Source organism: Erythrolamprus reginae, chromosome 4 (genome assembly GCF_031021105.1).
Source record: "Erythrolamprus reginae isolate rEryReg1 chromosome 4, rEryReg1.hap1, whole genome shotgun sequence".
Lineage (NCBI taxonomy): Eukaryota > Metazoa > Chordata > Lepidosauria > Squamata > Dipsadidae > Erythrolamprus > Erythrolamprus reginae.
The window spans coordinates 74,029,133-74,045,615 of record NC_091953.1 but is presented as its reverse complement, the minus strand read 5'-3'; the positions used below and the strand labels follow the sequence as shown (position 1 = coordinate 74,045,615).

Sequence of the window (16,483 nt, the reverse complement as noted above, 5' to 3'; positions counted from 1 at the left end):
TCTTGATCGCCCCTTTTACGGCGCCGCTGACAGCTAGCTCTCCCCCCCCCCCCCCCCCCCCCCCACCGGGCCATGGAAAACTGGTCTAGCTTAAAGCCGGTCCCTGGTGCAAAAAAGGTTGGGGACCTCTGCTCTATTGCACACTGTTTTATTTTAGTTTTTTTATCTTGCCATATGAATTTTTTGTTATTCTCATTAATTCTGCGAAAAATTCTTTTCCAGGGTTTATTGGAATTACTTGAAATAAAAACAAAACTTTAGCCAAAATATTCATCTTAATTGTAGAGATTCTACCTAAAAATGATCATTGTAAATTCTTCCAAGTTGCTAAATCTTTTTTGATTTGCTTTAAGAGTTTATTATAATTATCTTCTTTTAAGGACATGGATTTTCCTGATATCCAAATACCTAAATATTTTACTTTCTTAGACTCATTGCTCCGGAAATTGCGGGTTGCGAGTCTCTCTTGATGAAGTTGGACTTAGGGGTTCAGGTGGGCTTATTTCTCACGTACCTGCCTCCCAGCTGCATGTCAGAAGCCCTGCCTGTGCTACTCGAGGAGGTAGCCGGGTTGGCGGTGGAGTTCCCCGGACTCATTGTCCTGGGGGACTTCAACCTGCCGTCACTCGGCGAAACCTCTGGGTTGGCACAGGAGTTCATGGCCACCATGACAGCCATGGACCTGACTCAAGTAGTACAGGGTCCGACTCACGAGGGAGGGCACGCACCTGACATGGTATTCTTTTCCGAGCAACTGAGTAATGGTCTGAGACTAAGGGGCTTAGAAGCATTGCCTTTGTCATGGTCAGACCATTTTCTACTACGGCTCGACTTCCTGGCTCCAATCCTTCCCCGCAGGGAGGCGGAACCAATGAAGATGTTCCGCCCCAGACGCCTGATGGACCCAGAGGGCTTTCAGACGGCGCTTGGGGTTATTCCAGAGGCACTCGTCCACAGTTCGGCGGAGTCTCTCGCGGAGGCCTGGAACAGGGCTGCGGCGGAGGCTCTTGACCGGATTGCGCCTTTGCGACCTCTCCGTGGCGTTAGACCCCGTAGAGCCCCATGGTTCAACGAGGAGCTCCGGGAGTTGAAACGCCAAAAGAGACGTCTAGAGAAGCGATGGAGGAAGAGTAGGTCTGAATCTGATCGAACACTTGTAAGAGCTTTTATTAATACTTACAAAGTGGCGCTCAAGGCAGCAAGATGCGCGTACCATGCTGCCTTGATTGCATCAGCGGAATCCCACCCGGCCGCTCTGTTTAGGGTGACCCGCTCCCTTCTCAACCAGGGGGGAGTTGGGGAGCCCTTGCAGAGTAGTGCTGAGGATTTCAACACGTTTTTCGCTGATAAAGTCGCTCAGATCCGGGCCGACCTCGACTCCAATTGTAAAACAGAGTCGACTGACAACGAGTCAGTCGAGGTGACTGGGGCACGTAATTGTCCACCTGTCTGGGAAGAGTTTGATCTGGTGACACCTGATGAAGTGGACAAGGCCATTGGAGCTGTGAGTTCCGCCACCTGTTTACTGGATCCGTGTCCCTCCTGGTTGGTTTCGGCCAGCAGGGAGGTGACACGGAGCTGGGCCCAGGAGATTACCAACGCTTCCTTGGGGAGGGGAGTTTTTCCAACACTCTATAAAGAAGCGCTCGTGCGCCCCCTCGTCAAGAAGCCCTCCCTGGACCCAGCGGTACTTAATAACTATCGTCCAGTCTCCAACCTTCCCTTTATGGGGAAGGTTGTTGAGAAGGTGGTGGCACTCCAGCTCCAGCGGTCCTTGGAAGAAGCCGATTATCTAGCTCCCCAGCAGTCGGGCTTCAGGCCCGGTTACAGCACGGAAACCACTTTGGTCGCGTTGATGGATGATCTCTGGCGGGCCCGGGACAGGGGTTTATCCTCTGTCCTGGTGCTTCTTGACCTCTCAGCGGCTTTCGATACCATCGACCATGGTATCCTGCACCGGCTGGAGGGGTTGGGAGTGGGAGGCACTGTTCTTCAGTGGTTCTCCTCCTACCTCTCTGGCCGGTCGCAGTCGGTGTTAGTGGGGGGTCAGAGGTCGGCTCCGAGGTCTCTCCCTTGTGGGGTGCCTCAGGGGTCGGTCCTCTCCCCCCTGCTATTCAACATCTACATGAAACCGCTGGGTGAGATCATCCAAGGACATGGGGTGAGGTATCATCAATACGCCGATGATACCCAGCTTTACATCTCCACCCCATGCCCAGTCAACGAAGCGGTGGAAGTGATGTGCCGGTGCCTGGAGGCTGTTGGGGCCTGGATGGGTGTCAACAGACTCAAGCTCAACCCGGATAAGACGGAGTGGCTGTGGGTTATGCCTCCCAAGGACAATCCCATCTGTCCGTCCATCACCCTGGAGGGGGGGGAATCATTGCCCCCCTCAAAGAGGGTCCGCAACTTGGGCATCCTCCTCGATCCACAGCTCACATTAGAAAACCATCTCTCAGCTGTGGCGAGGGGGGCGTTTGCCCAGGTTTGCCTGGTGCACCAGTTGCGGCCCTATCTGGACCGGGACTCATTGCTCACAGTCACTCATGCCCTCATCACCTCGAGGTTCGACTACTGTAATGCTCTCTACATGGGGCTACCTCTGAAAAGTGTTCGGAAACTTCAGATCGTGCAGAATGCAGCTGCGAGAGCAGTCATGGGCTTACCTAGGTATGCCCATGTTTCGCCATCACTCCGCAGTCTGCATTGGCTGCCGATCAATTTCCGGTCACAATTCAAAGTGTTGGTTATGACCTTTAAACCCCTTCATGGCATCGGACCAGAATACCTCCGAGACCGCCTCCTGCCGCACGAATCCCAGCGACCGATTAGGTCCTACAGAGTGGGCCTTCTCCGGGTCCCGTCAACTAAACAGTGTCGGTTGGCGAGCCCCAGGGGAAGAGCCTTCTCTGTGGCGGCACCGGCTCTCTGGAACCAACTCCCCCCGGAGATTAGAACTGCCCCTACTCTTCCTGCCTTCCGTAAACTCCTTAAAACCCACCTTTGCCGTCAGGCATGGGGGAATTAAGACATCTCCCCCTGGGCATGTTTAAATTGTGTATGGTATGCTTGTGAGTGTGTCTGTTAGTATATGGGGTTTTCTTTTAAATCTTAAATGTTTTAAACTTGCTCGGATTATTTATGATTTGTTTTCTCTGCTGTGAGCCGCCCCAAGTCCTCGGAGAGGGGCGGCATACAAATCTAAATAATAAATAAATAAATATTTTCATTTTTTATTTGTTTTCTAATTGTTTTGTATGACAGTCTGTCATATTTTTAGTTAATATTTGTGTTTTATCTTTATTAATTTTCAAACCAGCTACTTTCCCATATTCTTCTATTACACCTATTAACTTTTATTACAACAAGCAAACAAACAAAAAATCTTAAAGAAAAAGTGCCCAACACCAATAAACCCCACCACCATTTAGGGGGTTAAATTATTTACAATAAATTTCAATTTGTTCCTTGGCTCCGGTTTACATTTCTTTACATACAAAAAGTGATTGGAATTTATTTTTCACATTGTCGTCATAAATTCTACTTAAGATATAATTTTTCACCTTATTCCATCGTGCCATCAGCTTCTCCAATTTATTTTCATCAAAGTTATTTAATCTTATTTCCATAATTTCGAAGTGGATGTGGCCAACCATATACCAGTACCAATTCTGGATTGTCCATTTATTACTATCCTTCCACCCTAGTACCACTACTGCTTGAGCACTTTCCAAAGCTGCTGTTTTGATTTCTTTAAATTCTCGTAATTTCCCATGTTTAACTAGTGTTGCTAATTCTTTCGTGATTATCCAATTAATGTTTAGCATATTGTTAATTTCATTCTGTACTTCCTTCCAAAATTTTTGAACTGCAACACATTCCCAGAGCATATGCATAAAAACTCCTTTTATTTGGCAACCATGCCAGCAATTTCTTTTTCCTTTCCTCTGGAAGTGTGCTAGTTTTACTGGCGTAAAGTACCATTTATGTAAAATTTTCCTTCCCATCTTTCTAATTCTTGTGTTCTTTATCTTATATATATTTTCTACTACTTCTTCCATCTCGTTTTCATTAATCTGTAATTCATTTTGCCAGTATCTTGTTAGGCCTTTAATCACTTCCTCTTCCACTTGTAGTAACATGTTATAGATCTTACTAGCCTGTCCTTTTGAATCATTAATCTTTTCTTTCAATATTTTCTCTAGACAGTTTTCTTCTCTCAAAAATGCTTCTTTAATCTCACTTTTATTCAAATATTTGCATATTGCATTAATCTGCAACCATTTTTGTTGGCCTAACCACCATTCGAAGTGAGTTCTATTAACTCTTCCATCTGTCTCATATAATTGTTCTATTCTCATTATGCCTTTATCATTTAATTCCTTTATAACTCTACCTAGGTTAACAAATTTATTTATATTCAAAACATGCAACGTTGATAATTTTGAATTCCTATTTGCTAATTTCCCTTGCCATTTTGACCAAATATCTAGAGCTGCTTTCAAAGGATCGGCTAATCTATTGATTTATATTTTACTCAATTTTTTAAATAAAATCTCTTTATTTTTAATATTGTTAATCTCCCTTTCAACTTTCACCCACTTCTTTTCTGTCAATGATTGTAATTCCATTAATCTTTCTATTTGAAATGCTTCTCTATATAATTCTAAATTTGGGCACCCCCATCCTCCATCTTTTTCTCTGGCAATCAGCCATCGTTTCTTTGTTCTAGGTTTTTTATTTCCTTCAATCCAAAAGTTCATTTTATTGTCCCATTCCCTTAGTTTTACTCCTGGGAAGGTACCTGGTAAAACTTGGAATAAGTACATCATTTTTGGAATAATCATCATTTTAAGAGCTCTTATTTTGGCCATTTTTCTCAAACTTTTATCTTTCCACTTTTTAATTTGCTTTTGCATTTTTTTCCATATTAAATTGTAATTTGCCTCAGCAATTTTGTTTGGATTTTTGAATAACCAAATTTGTAAATATTTCATTTTTTTACATCCTAATTTCAATCCTGAAATTTTTCGTATCTCGATTTGCTCTTTGGAGCCTGTATTCAAACAAAATATTTCTGATTTCTCAATATTAATTGAGAGACCTGATTGGTCTTTAAATTCCTGAAGTACAACCATTAATTTTTCCATCATTTCAATGGGGGTTTCAGACAATATTATGGCATTGTCTGCAAAAAGATTTAATTTCAATTCAAGTTTTCCAATTCGGTAACCCTTCCAGTCCTTATCATTTTCCTTCCTTTAACAAATCCATATTGGTCTTCACCAATTATTTTTGGTAAGATACTCTCTATCCTATTTGCTATAATTTTCATAAATATTTTATAATCCTGGTTTAGTAAACTGATGGGGCGATAGGATTATTTCTACCTCTCAGTCCACTTTCACGTAGTTTGAGAGGGCTGTTAAGGGTTAAGATTTGTTTTCTCTAATCACATCTGGAGAGCGTTCCGTGGGAGCGTCTACTCTCGACGCATGCGCAAAGACCTTATCCTCATTTATGTCTTCTTTGTGGTATAAGTTTTTATAAAATTCTAGCGCTCTCTTTTTTCTCGACAGTTTGATGTCTACATATACCTTTACTGTCTTCTAGTTTTTTTTATTATTCTGGACTCTTTTTGATTCCTTAATTTATATGCTAACCATTGGCCTGGTTTATTAGCGTGTTCAAAATGTTCCTGTTTAACCTGCTTAATTTTTTCTGCCAATTGTTCTTGTTCTATTAAATTTATTTTATGTCTAATTAGTTCCCTTTTTTTTTATTTTTGTCTTCACTCTGACTGCTCTGTGATGGTGCTTCTAGATTTTTTAGTTCTGTTTGTAGTTTTTGGAATTGATTTTTCTTCTCTTTGTTCTTTTTTGCGATATAAGATATGGTCAGTCCGCGAATATATGCTTTAGTTGTGTCCCATAAGTTTTGTGGGGAAGTATCTGTACTGTTATTTAAATTAAAAAAAAATTCTAATTCTTTTTCCATCCATTCTTTGTATTGAAGATCATGCAAAATATTTCTATTCATTCGCCAATACCTCTGTTTTTTGTTTCCCTTCCAAGTAATTGCTAGTGGATTGTGGTCAGCCCAATTGTTTGTTTCAATTTCAATGTTTGCAATGTTATCGGAAATCTGAGTTGAAATCCATGCCATGTCTATTCTAGTCCAAATTTTATGTGGATTTGAGTAAAAGGTATATTGCTTATTTGTAGGGTGGCGATCTCGCCATGTGTCCTGTAAGGCTAGTTCTGAGGTCAAGTTCCAAAATGTTGTTGGTAAAATTGTTTTCTTTTTCTTATCTTTCTTTTTACCAGAATAATCCATTTGACTATCAGCTATAGCGTTAAAGTCTCCTATTATAATCATATTTTCAATAGACAATTCTACTATTTTTTCATGTAATTCTTTATAAAATATTTTTTTGTTTGAGCTTCTTCGTGTGCATCATTTCTATTAGCATTCATGGAGATCTGGAGCAGGGCCAGAGTGTCCTGGATGGTCTGCAAAGTTGGCTGTGCTGGAGTCTTTTCTTTTTCTTTCTCCTTGCCCAACATACTTGTTATTGTTCTTTGTGGTAAAGGAGATGGTGATGGTGAAGGAGATCCTTGTGGTGTAGCAGTCGGAGTTGTAGTCTGTTTTTAGAGGTTTTTATGATAGTAGATGTGGTAGACATTTTAGATGATTTTCTGGGTCTTCCAAAGCCTGTAAAATTTAACTGTTTCCAAAATGGCATCAATTCAAGAAATCTACAATATCTAAAATTGGAAAGAGAAGGGCTTACATATATAGAATGGCTTGTATATGTAAAAGATATCTCCAAAACTATGCAATTTAATTCTTTCAATATAGAAATGTGATATCAAACCTTAAAATCAATTAATATAGTTGTTAATTATTATTAATAAAATATTCAAAAATATCAGTTCATTAAAAGATCTAACATACAATTTAATAAGAATTTAATAAAGAGGAAAAGAGAAAAAAATTCAATACTTAGACTTTAACTTCATTCATTTAAAATTCATTTTAAAACAAAGAAAAAAAGGCACACATGAAAAAGGAAGGGAAGGAAAAGAAAAGATTTTTTTAAAATTCAGTCTAAATTAGCTCCAGATCTATTTATATTTTAAAAATAAAGAAAATCATAAAAGGAAAGAGTCATAAAAAGGAAAGCAAAGAGTAAAAATATGTTTACGGTTTCTGTATATCCAAAACAATCCTAATATAACAGAGAAAACTTAATATCCAACTAAATATAAAAGAAGTTATAGGGAGGAGTGGGGGGCACCAGACAAAGGGGAGAGAGGAAAGAGTTTAGCAATTCATTTGTATTAGATAAAAATAAAAGAAGCTAAAGGATAGGAAGGAAAAAAGAGTACTTAAAGTCAGTTTTCAATAATATCCAAAAGGGACTTAAATTGTTCTTCTTGTAATTGGGGGAAAACAATTTAGTCTTATTTTTTGTCTTGTTAAGTCAATGTCCAAATTAAGTAGGTTGGAAGTAAATCAATACCCAAATTTCATGTAGTATTCCAAATCCAAAGTTAAAATGACTGATGTGTCCTTATTGTTCCAAACAGAAGGGGGAAAAAAGGAGTTGGAAAAAGACAGGTTTTAATCCAATTGAGTCAATTAAAAAAAATCCAGGTGGTTCAAATAGTAATCCAAATGCAAAAGAGCAGGTAAAATCCACAAAAAGAAAAGAAAAAAAATCCCAAAAAGTTCTAGGCAAGTTTTATTTAATTTGACAAAGTTTTTCAACAGGAAAAGAGAACAATAAAATAATCCAGGAAAAATAGAGTTATAATCCAAACTGAAGTTGTATTAAGATAGGGGGGGAGGGGGGATTTTTATTTTAAAAAACCGAAACCAAATATAGCATCTTTGTCTTTAAGAAATGCTAATCCTCCATCTTGAGTGTTTTTTAGCTGCTCCTAGGTCTGCAAGCACACCATGTAAGCTCTGTTCCAAAAGTAAGTAAAGAAAACAAAAACCCCAGTTGTTTTAGGCTTAGGAAATAATGATCAATTTAAAAGAAATCTTATCCCCTCGGTTCCAGTATGTTAGGTGACCTTCCAGGAATGAAATTAAAGAGTAGATTTTAAGTAAATTCGAGCTGACGCTCTATTACAAAACTCTATGGTTATGTGAGCTGAGAAAGATAAAGTCCACTTTCTAATATTTCTATTTGGTTTTTGGGGATGTTCTTAGTTATTGTCTTTGTTTTACATTTGTTATTTTTTTTTTTGCTATTTTTCCAAAATTTTCCATATCTGTCAATAGGATAGGTGTCAGCCTCGCTATGTTTCATCTTTCCACTGCGCTTCGGCTGTCATAAGTAACGGGGGGAGGTGGTAGCATTTGGGGGAATTTGGGAGGGGAAGGTTTCTGGAGGGGCCCTGATAACTTTGGTTTCTCTGACGAAGGCCAGGATGAGTTTCAATTTTCTTTGAGACGAGGTGAGAAGAAAATCCGTTAGAAGCTGCATTCCATAAGCATGACGCAAGGGTGAAGATGTGTCCACCTGACAAAGACGGACAACGGGGATTGGCTATTTCCCAAAGGGGGGCAAGTGGGATTCTTTGATATCGGTAACTATCGAGCCTTTTTCTTCAGACTTTGCTTTGCTTCTGATGCATTCATTTCTGATTTGAGTAAATTTCACTTTTGAAGTTCAAAATGGACTCTGAGTTTTATTTTTCTTAAATTCTGAGTGAAGCCAGACTGACAATAGGTCCTGAATTCAGGGGGTCTTCAGTTATGTATACCGTGTCATCTGCAAAAGCTTGAGTTTTGTATTGCTCATTTTTTATGTGCAAACCTTTAATCTCTCATTTTGTTTAATAGTACTTCTAATGACATTATAAATAATAATGGAGAAAATGGTCATCCTTGTCTCACACCTTTTCTAATATAGATCTTCTCTGTTGTCTCCCCGTTAACTAGAATATTTGCTATTTGTTGTGAATACATACCTTCTATCAATTTAACAATTTATCGCCAAATTGCATTATTTTAATTTGTGTTTTTATAAAATTCCAATTTCAATTGTTGAACGCTTTTTGGGCATCAACAAATATCAGCGCCAATTGTTTTTCATAGTATTCCAGTAAGTTCATTATAATTCTGGTGTTATTTCTTATTTGGTGTATAATTGGGTTTAGAACTATCTTTAGTCTTTCTGCCATGATAGAAACTAATATTTTGTAGTCTGTATTAAGAAGTGAGATAGGTCTATAATTTTGTATGTAGCCCTTATCCTTTTATTCTTTATGTATTAGTGTAATATATGCCTCCCCCCATGAATTTGGCATCTTGCTATTCACTAATATTTCATTGTAGAGTTCCAATAGTCTGTTTTCAAATACAGTGGTACCTCTACTTACGAACGCCTCCATTGATGAACTGTCAACCTTCGCTTATGCTGCTGCAACTCTCTTGCTTGGTTGTCAATAGTAACGGGGTGGGTTAGAGATAAGGTGTTGTGGGAGGGAAGCGCACAGGAGGCCCTATGGAGGAGATAAGTTTTGTTTTCCCGGGTGCCAGGAGGAGACCGTTAGAAGAACATTCCAGAAAGGTGTGAAGATGGACCCACCTGACGGTCATGGACATTAGGGATTGGGCATCTACCCAAGGGGGGTGGTAAAAGGGGTTTTGATATATGCTTGTATCATGCCATTTTCTTCAGACTTTGCTTTTCTTTCAATGCATCTAGTTCTGATTTTGATAAATTTACTTTTGAACTTTTTAAAAAAGGACTCTGAGTTTTATTTATCTTACATTCTGAATGGCAGCTTGACACCTCGCCTCTTCCCTTTCCTCCTCCTCCTTTTCCTCCACGACCACAACTGACAGGAGAAAAGAAAAGAGGAGAAGGGGAAGCAGCTGACAGCAAAAGAGGAGAGTGAATTCTCCTCTTTCCTTTCCTCTTCCTCCACGGTTGCAGGTTACTCTGGCTCTCCTCCTCCTTCTCCTCCTTTCCCTGCTGTCATCCCAAGTGGATCTCTTTAGCAAATCTGCTTCTCTCTTTGGCTGGGGGCTGGAGAAAGTTCATGTCGATTGCCCCCCCCCCTTTAGCTGGCTCGTTGGCTGGATCTCCCTCCCACTCCTGATCTCCTCTGTCTCCCTTTATCACCCCATGTGTTGTGCAGGGCAGCAGATTTGCTAAAGAGATCCACTTGGGACGGCAGCAGGGAAAGGAGGAGGCTCGTGCGCACCAGCCGGGCTACTGCTCCTCCCCTTGGAGCTCCAAACGCACAGCTGGAGAAGGCGGCGGGCTATGGATGACCAGGGCTCCCACAGACACATTTTGGCAGCGAGATGGTCTCGCCCTCTCCTGCAAGAAGCCTGCGAGGGGCCAAAGCCGGGTGTGGGGAAGGGCAGAACTTTGGGCTTCTGGATGGATAGGAGAGCCTGGAGCCACCACATTCCCACCCACCCGCCTTGCCGGTTGCCCCCCCCCCTCGCCAAACATTTCCATCATCCTAAGGTTGGGGTTGGAGAAGAACGGAAGCCTAGTCACTGGCGAGAGATTTGTATTACAAAATAGCTGGACGGGGGTTTGCATCAGGAACTTTCCCCCCTTTTTGTACATCCAGTTCTATTTTCTAAGCACAATTAAAATCTCTCCAATTTGGAATAGGAACGCTGGTCTATCAGCCTTGTTGCCGAGCTGATAGACCTTGTTTCTTTGTTCCTTCAAAGATCCTAATGCCCCCCTCTGCTCCCCCGCCCCCACTTCACTTTACTTGCTGGAGATTGATTTAAACTCCCCTAAAGCGGCTACGGGATCTAATAGCGGATCGGCTTGGGGGAAGTAGGCAAGCCGATCCACTATCACATGCATTAGCACGGGGCAGGGTGACAAAGAACGGGCTGACCTTGCGCTCTCTCTTGGGACCCGCATCCTTAACCGGGGATCTCCTTATTTCCCACCCACCCTCCAGTTCCCCTCTGCTGCAAACTCACATGGGGAGGAGTTGGGGGTGTCTCCCTGCCTGCCTTTCTGGCCGCTGCAGGTGTGGAGAAGGAGGGAGTGGGAGACGGTGGAAGGCGCCCTATCGTTCCAAGCTGACTAAGTTTCCCCTTTCGTTTGCACGGCGCGATCACCTTATTTGACAAAGGAGGCGAAGATGCAAAGAGTTGGGAGGGCTCAGGTATCTAGGGAGGGGTCCTATCGAGAGAACGGTGGTGGTGATGATGCTGGGAGGGTGGGAGAGAAATGCTTTTTCACGTCCCCACACACACACACACACAAACCCGCCTCGCCAAAAGGGGATCATGAGGTGCAAGGGAAATGGGAAACTTGGCCAGCCTTGGGCACAAAATGCGGCTGGACCAAGAGCACCTTCCACCATCTCACCCTTCCTCCTTCTCCACACCTGCAGTGGCCAGAAAGGCAGGCAGGGCGACCCCCCCATCCCCTCCCCATGTGAGTCTGCATCAGAGGGTGACTGGGGTGGGTGGGTGGAAGATGAGGAGAGCCCCGATTAAGGACGTGGTCCCAAGAGAGAGTGCAAGGTCAGCCCGTTCTTATTACCATCACAAAGCTGAGGAATCCCTGCGGCGGCAGCAGGCGGGGAATCCCGGCGGGGGCCACAAGCAAGGGGGAAAACCCGGCGGGGGCAGTCACGAAGCAAGGGAATCCCTGCAGACATAAGAGTGCACGCGTAGTGAGAGAGCTCGGGTTCGTAAGGTGAAAATAGTTTTTGAGATGAGGCAAACAAATCTTAAACACCGGGTTCGTATCATGAAAAGTACATATGAAGAGGCGTTCCTAAGACAAGGTACCACTGTATTTCCTCTCAGCTGTCTCTTCAACAATTATAATCTGACGTGTATCTCCCTCATCATCTTAATCATCTTGCGAAGGTCGTATTTATCCTGTATACTTCGTTGATTCTCTTGCCATTTCTTGTTTTGTTCTGTCTAATGCCAGTCCTAGATCCGGTAGGTTTTCATCTCTGAATTCTTCAATATTTTGAATCTGCAAGTAAAATGCAGATCTTTCTAACTCTAAATGAAGCATGGCCTCTTATTTATTTTTGATTTGATTTGATTTGATTTGATGGTTTGGTTTGGTTTGGTTTGGTTTGGTTTGGTTTGGATGGATGCTGCCCCTCTCTGGAGACTTGGAGCGGCTCACAACTCTTTCAAATTCTTGTTTACAAATTCCAACTTACCATCTGTTTTCTCTATTCTTTTTTTGGTCACTTCCGTTCTCTTCTTGACATCCTATTTTTTGTTTGTTCTTTCATAAGCTGTTTGTATAGCTCCTACTCTTTCATCAAGCTCCCTCATGTTATACTTCATTTCACTTATTTTGTTTTTAACCCCCTTTTGGCTATCTTGCATTTTTAGAAGTGTCTCTTGTAAAGTATTCATTTTTTTTGTCTTCTGCTAGCATGCTTTCCAATTAACATTGTCTCATGGTGTTGTGGTTGGCTCTGGCCCAGCTCCTGCTCCAACGACTGTGGGGGTTGATGTGGGAGAATCCTCACATTATTAGAGGCCGGTTTTACTGCCAACAGCTTCCAACAGTGAAGCGTCTGTGTCAGGGGAAGATTCTGGAAGTGAAGTAGGATCAATAGAGGAGGTAATTACAGGCAGCCCATTAGCTAATTAGCCCATTAGTGAATCATCATCATTATCATCGTTAGAGTCAGAAGAGAAGGCATTCATAGATGTTCGCAGACGCAGGTTGATGTCAAGGAAGGAACAACTGCACAAGTATTATAGGAAATGAGAACACCTGTGGCTGGGGCAATTAGGCTAATGGGACTGCTGATAAATTGCCAGCGTTGTTGCCTCTCAGCGTGGGAGTTTATCCGTTTGGAGAGAGAGAGAACTGTGTTTTACATCAGGATTTTTCAAGGATTCTTTGAACTGTTTCAGGATTTTACAGGACTCTTCGACTAATTCACAGTTAAGTTTGGCTTGAGGACTCTTGACGTCTCCACAGCTGCCTTTATCTGTTTTGCTTTTGTTTTGGCTTATCACAGCCTTCAAAGTTTGTGGTTTGTGGGAGAGCACTTTGGCTGATAAAAATGCGTTGGGACAGTATTTTTCCGTTGTGACAAACTGCCTTTGTTTACTTGGCAAGAGAGTGTGTGTTTCCACTTCAGACTTAATTGGGGCTTGTACCATGACACCCGGCATAATACATGGGGTAGTTAGTTGCATTATTTGTCTTCCTCCTCCTTTGTTTTGTATTATTCTTGAAGCCATTGTTATTAGTTTAATAGTAATAATAATAATAATAATAATAATAATAATAATAATTTGCAAAATAGAAACACCAAAATCTGATCTGGCACCAGTAGAAGCTCCAATAAGATCTGGAGCCACTGCACAACTAGAACCTGATGAAAACTTGGAAAGACAGCAAGAAGCTGCAGATGAGACACTTGACACTATGACTCAAAGGCAGCAAGAACTTAAGGACCAAATACTTGCTCATGCAGGGTCCAATGCAGAGCGAAAGAGACTGCCAGCCTTAAAAAACATAAGCAAGAAACAACTTGTCTCACTGATGGAAGATATTAACTCTGCACTTGTAACTGTCAATGTAACTTCAATTGAAGAATTGAATCAGCTTGCCTACAGTACAGCTGTGATAATAACTGAAGAACTAGGGTTACTGCAACAGAAACCAATTGGAAAACCAACTGGAAAACCAAAATGGAAAATCCAACTAGAACTGAAAATCAAAAGCTTGAGATCAGATGCAAGTAACTTGAAGAACATTAAGGAGCAGAAACTGAACAATCAGAAGATCAAAGACTATTTGATAAAAAAGTACAGGCTTCGTACAAGAAAGATCGAGGAAGCTCTGGAAATTGTAAAACAGCAGATAACAGTGACAGCCAGGAAAATTGAGCGATATGAAGCTAGGATCACCCAGTACAGGCAGAATCAAACATTTCAATCCAACCAGAGACAGTTCTACCAGAATCTGCATCAGCAAACAGATAAGAAAATTGAAAAGCCAGAGGTGAAAATAACAACAAAGTTCTGGGAAGATCTCTGGGAAGTCGAAAAGGACTATAACAGGACTGCTGGGTGGATAATAGAGTTTGAGAAGGAATTCTCAGGGAGCAATATGCAGCAGCTGGAGATAACACCTGAAATGATTACAGAAAGAGTGAAGAGGGTAAAGAACTGGACATCTCCTGGCACTGATCAAGTGCATGGTTTTTGGCTGAAATACCTGACCAGCCTGCATGCAAAAATGGCCGAATTGTTCAACAAAATGCTGCAGACAGGAAATATTAGTGAATGGCTTACAACTGACAGAACGTATTTAATACAGAAAGACGCAGCGAAAGGAGCCATACCAGGAAACTACAGGCCAATAACATGTTTGCCGACCATGCTCAAACTGCTGACAGGTATCATAGCTGACAGAATTCAGGACTACCTAGAAGAAAATGACATCATGCCAGTGGAGCAAAAGGGCAATAAAAGACGAAGTAGAGGTACGAAAGACCAGCTCCTAATTGATAAAATGATTTTGGAGAACTGTAAGAACAGGAAAACAAACCTATACATGACCTGGATTGACTACAAGAATTCCTTTGACTCATTGCCACACAGCTGGATCATAAAATGCCTGGAAGTCATTGGAGTCAATGAAAACATCAGGAAATTCATAGAAAAGACGATGAAATATTGGAAGACTGAGCTTTTCGTTTGGAATGAAAGCTATGGACTGATCAACATCAGAAGGGGCATCTTCCAGGGGGACTCTTTGTCCCCATTGCTATTCATCATCGCTATAATCCCGCTGTCACTCATCCTACAGAAAACAAACCTAGGCTACCAAACTGCTAGGAATTCACCAAAAATTTCACACCTGCTCTATATGGATGACCTGAAGTTGTACGGAAAATCAGATAGATTAGGTATGCAGCCAAGGCTCAGAACTCTGGATAGTGATCCTCAGTGATGAATCAAAGGAAAAACTTTTCATTTTGTAAAGTCAGAATAATGTCAAGCTTCCAAGTAATATGTGGCCTGAAATAAAACCCAAGGCATCCATTTTCCATTAGAGTCTATTTATTAGGAACATATCAAATTGACAAGGACTAGGTGTAATTTCGACTCTGACCCATATCCAGAATTACACCCAATAAAAAACGGAAGAAAGAAACATCCCCCCTGAGTCATAATCTACAATCAGTTCTCAGACCATCAGCCCAGTGTCTCCAAACTCCACATTCCTCCAGCTGCAGGCATCTTCTCTGTTCCCATGGGAAATAATGCCACCTAGACATAACATTATCTCTATAACCCCCATTTAAACAGTTAGAGAGTGGTGAGCCTGAAGTAATACTAAATCCCTTTACTAGCAAACCTAAAAACTAAGAAAAAAATAGACAATTAAAAATGCCTACACATATGTCATCTTTGATATACGCTTGCTATAGATATTGCCAATATACCATTCCTGGCAGGAACAGTGAGACAGTATATTTTATTTAATATTATTTTTATTCCTAACTGTAGTGTCGTTTCTCTTCTTTTTTAGAATTATCTGCGGCCTTACTCAGTTTACAAATAAAAACCATATTGCCTTTGCTGCATTAGAAGCCGTCTGCTTTCAAACACGGGAGGTATAGATTTATTTATTTATTTAGTCAGTTAGTTAATTAGTTCAATTTGTATGCCACCCAACTCCTAAGAACAATTATACTGTATTATTAGGATTTTTAGTTAGGTTTTTTTTAATGTTACTGTAGTTTTTATTTCTATAGGCAACCATGTCTAAATGTGTTTAAATTGTAGCTAATTTCACCTTATGGTAAATTTGTTTAAAAATCTAAAATAAAATGTTCAACTAATTGTTTCTCGTACTTTATGTTTTGTTTGCTCTCACTTATTTTTTATAATGCCACAAAGTCAAATGTTTCAACTAAATATTTTTGCTGTATAATTTATTATTTGGAAAAAAATTATATAAATTGTTTGTTTTAGATATTGGATGCAATGAATAAAGACTGTGGGATACCGCTTAGTCAGTTACAAGTTGATGGAGGAATGACCAACAACAAGATCCTTATGCAACTCCAAGCTGATATTCTTTGTATTCCAGTAGGTAAGGTAAAATTCTTCTTGCATTTTATTTTGGATTGCTATGTATAAGACCCACCATGATTTTTGAAAAAAATATTTCAATTTATTTACATTAAAATGTCAGGCTGAAGCCATTGTTTACTTGGAGACTTTGGCTTGCCACACTTATGCTGTACAATGTGTTCCTGCTGTAGGAATTTGGGAGGGGGTGTTGCATTAGGGATGTAGAGATTCCTTTTAGATTCTCAAGTTCATCCTTTGTTCAGTACCTGCCCAGATGCTGATGAGAGTAACGGACACATTGGCAGAATAAGACTGGTGATGAGCTTGTGAGTGTGGGAACAAGGGAATGAACTTTAAACTGGGTGGAGAAACCCTCCTTGCTTTAAATTCGGGT

General features: G+C 41.0%; 1 protein-coding gene across 9 annotated transcripts in view; it reads left to right on the top strand.

Moving 5' to 3' along the window:
- GK (glycerol kinase) overlaps window positions 1-16,483 on the top strand; it is a 238,951-nt gene that overhangs the window by 207,508 nt on the left and 14,960 nt on the right. For all 9 annotated transcript variants that reach the window (XM_070750605.1, XM_070750603.1, XM_070750606.1 and 6 more), the window contains 2 exons: window positions 15,542-15,626; window positions 15,988-16,108. In XM_070750605.1, the coding sequence (XP_070606706.1) occupies window positions 15,542-15,626; window positions 15,988-16,108 (206 nt within the window). The remainder of the gene's footprint in view (window positions 1-15,541; window positions 15,627-15,987; window positions 16,109-16,483) is intronic.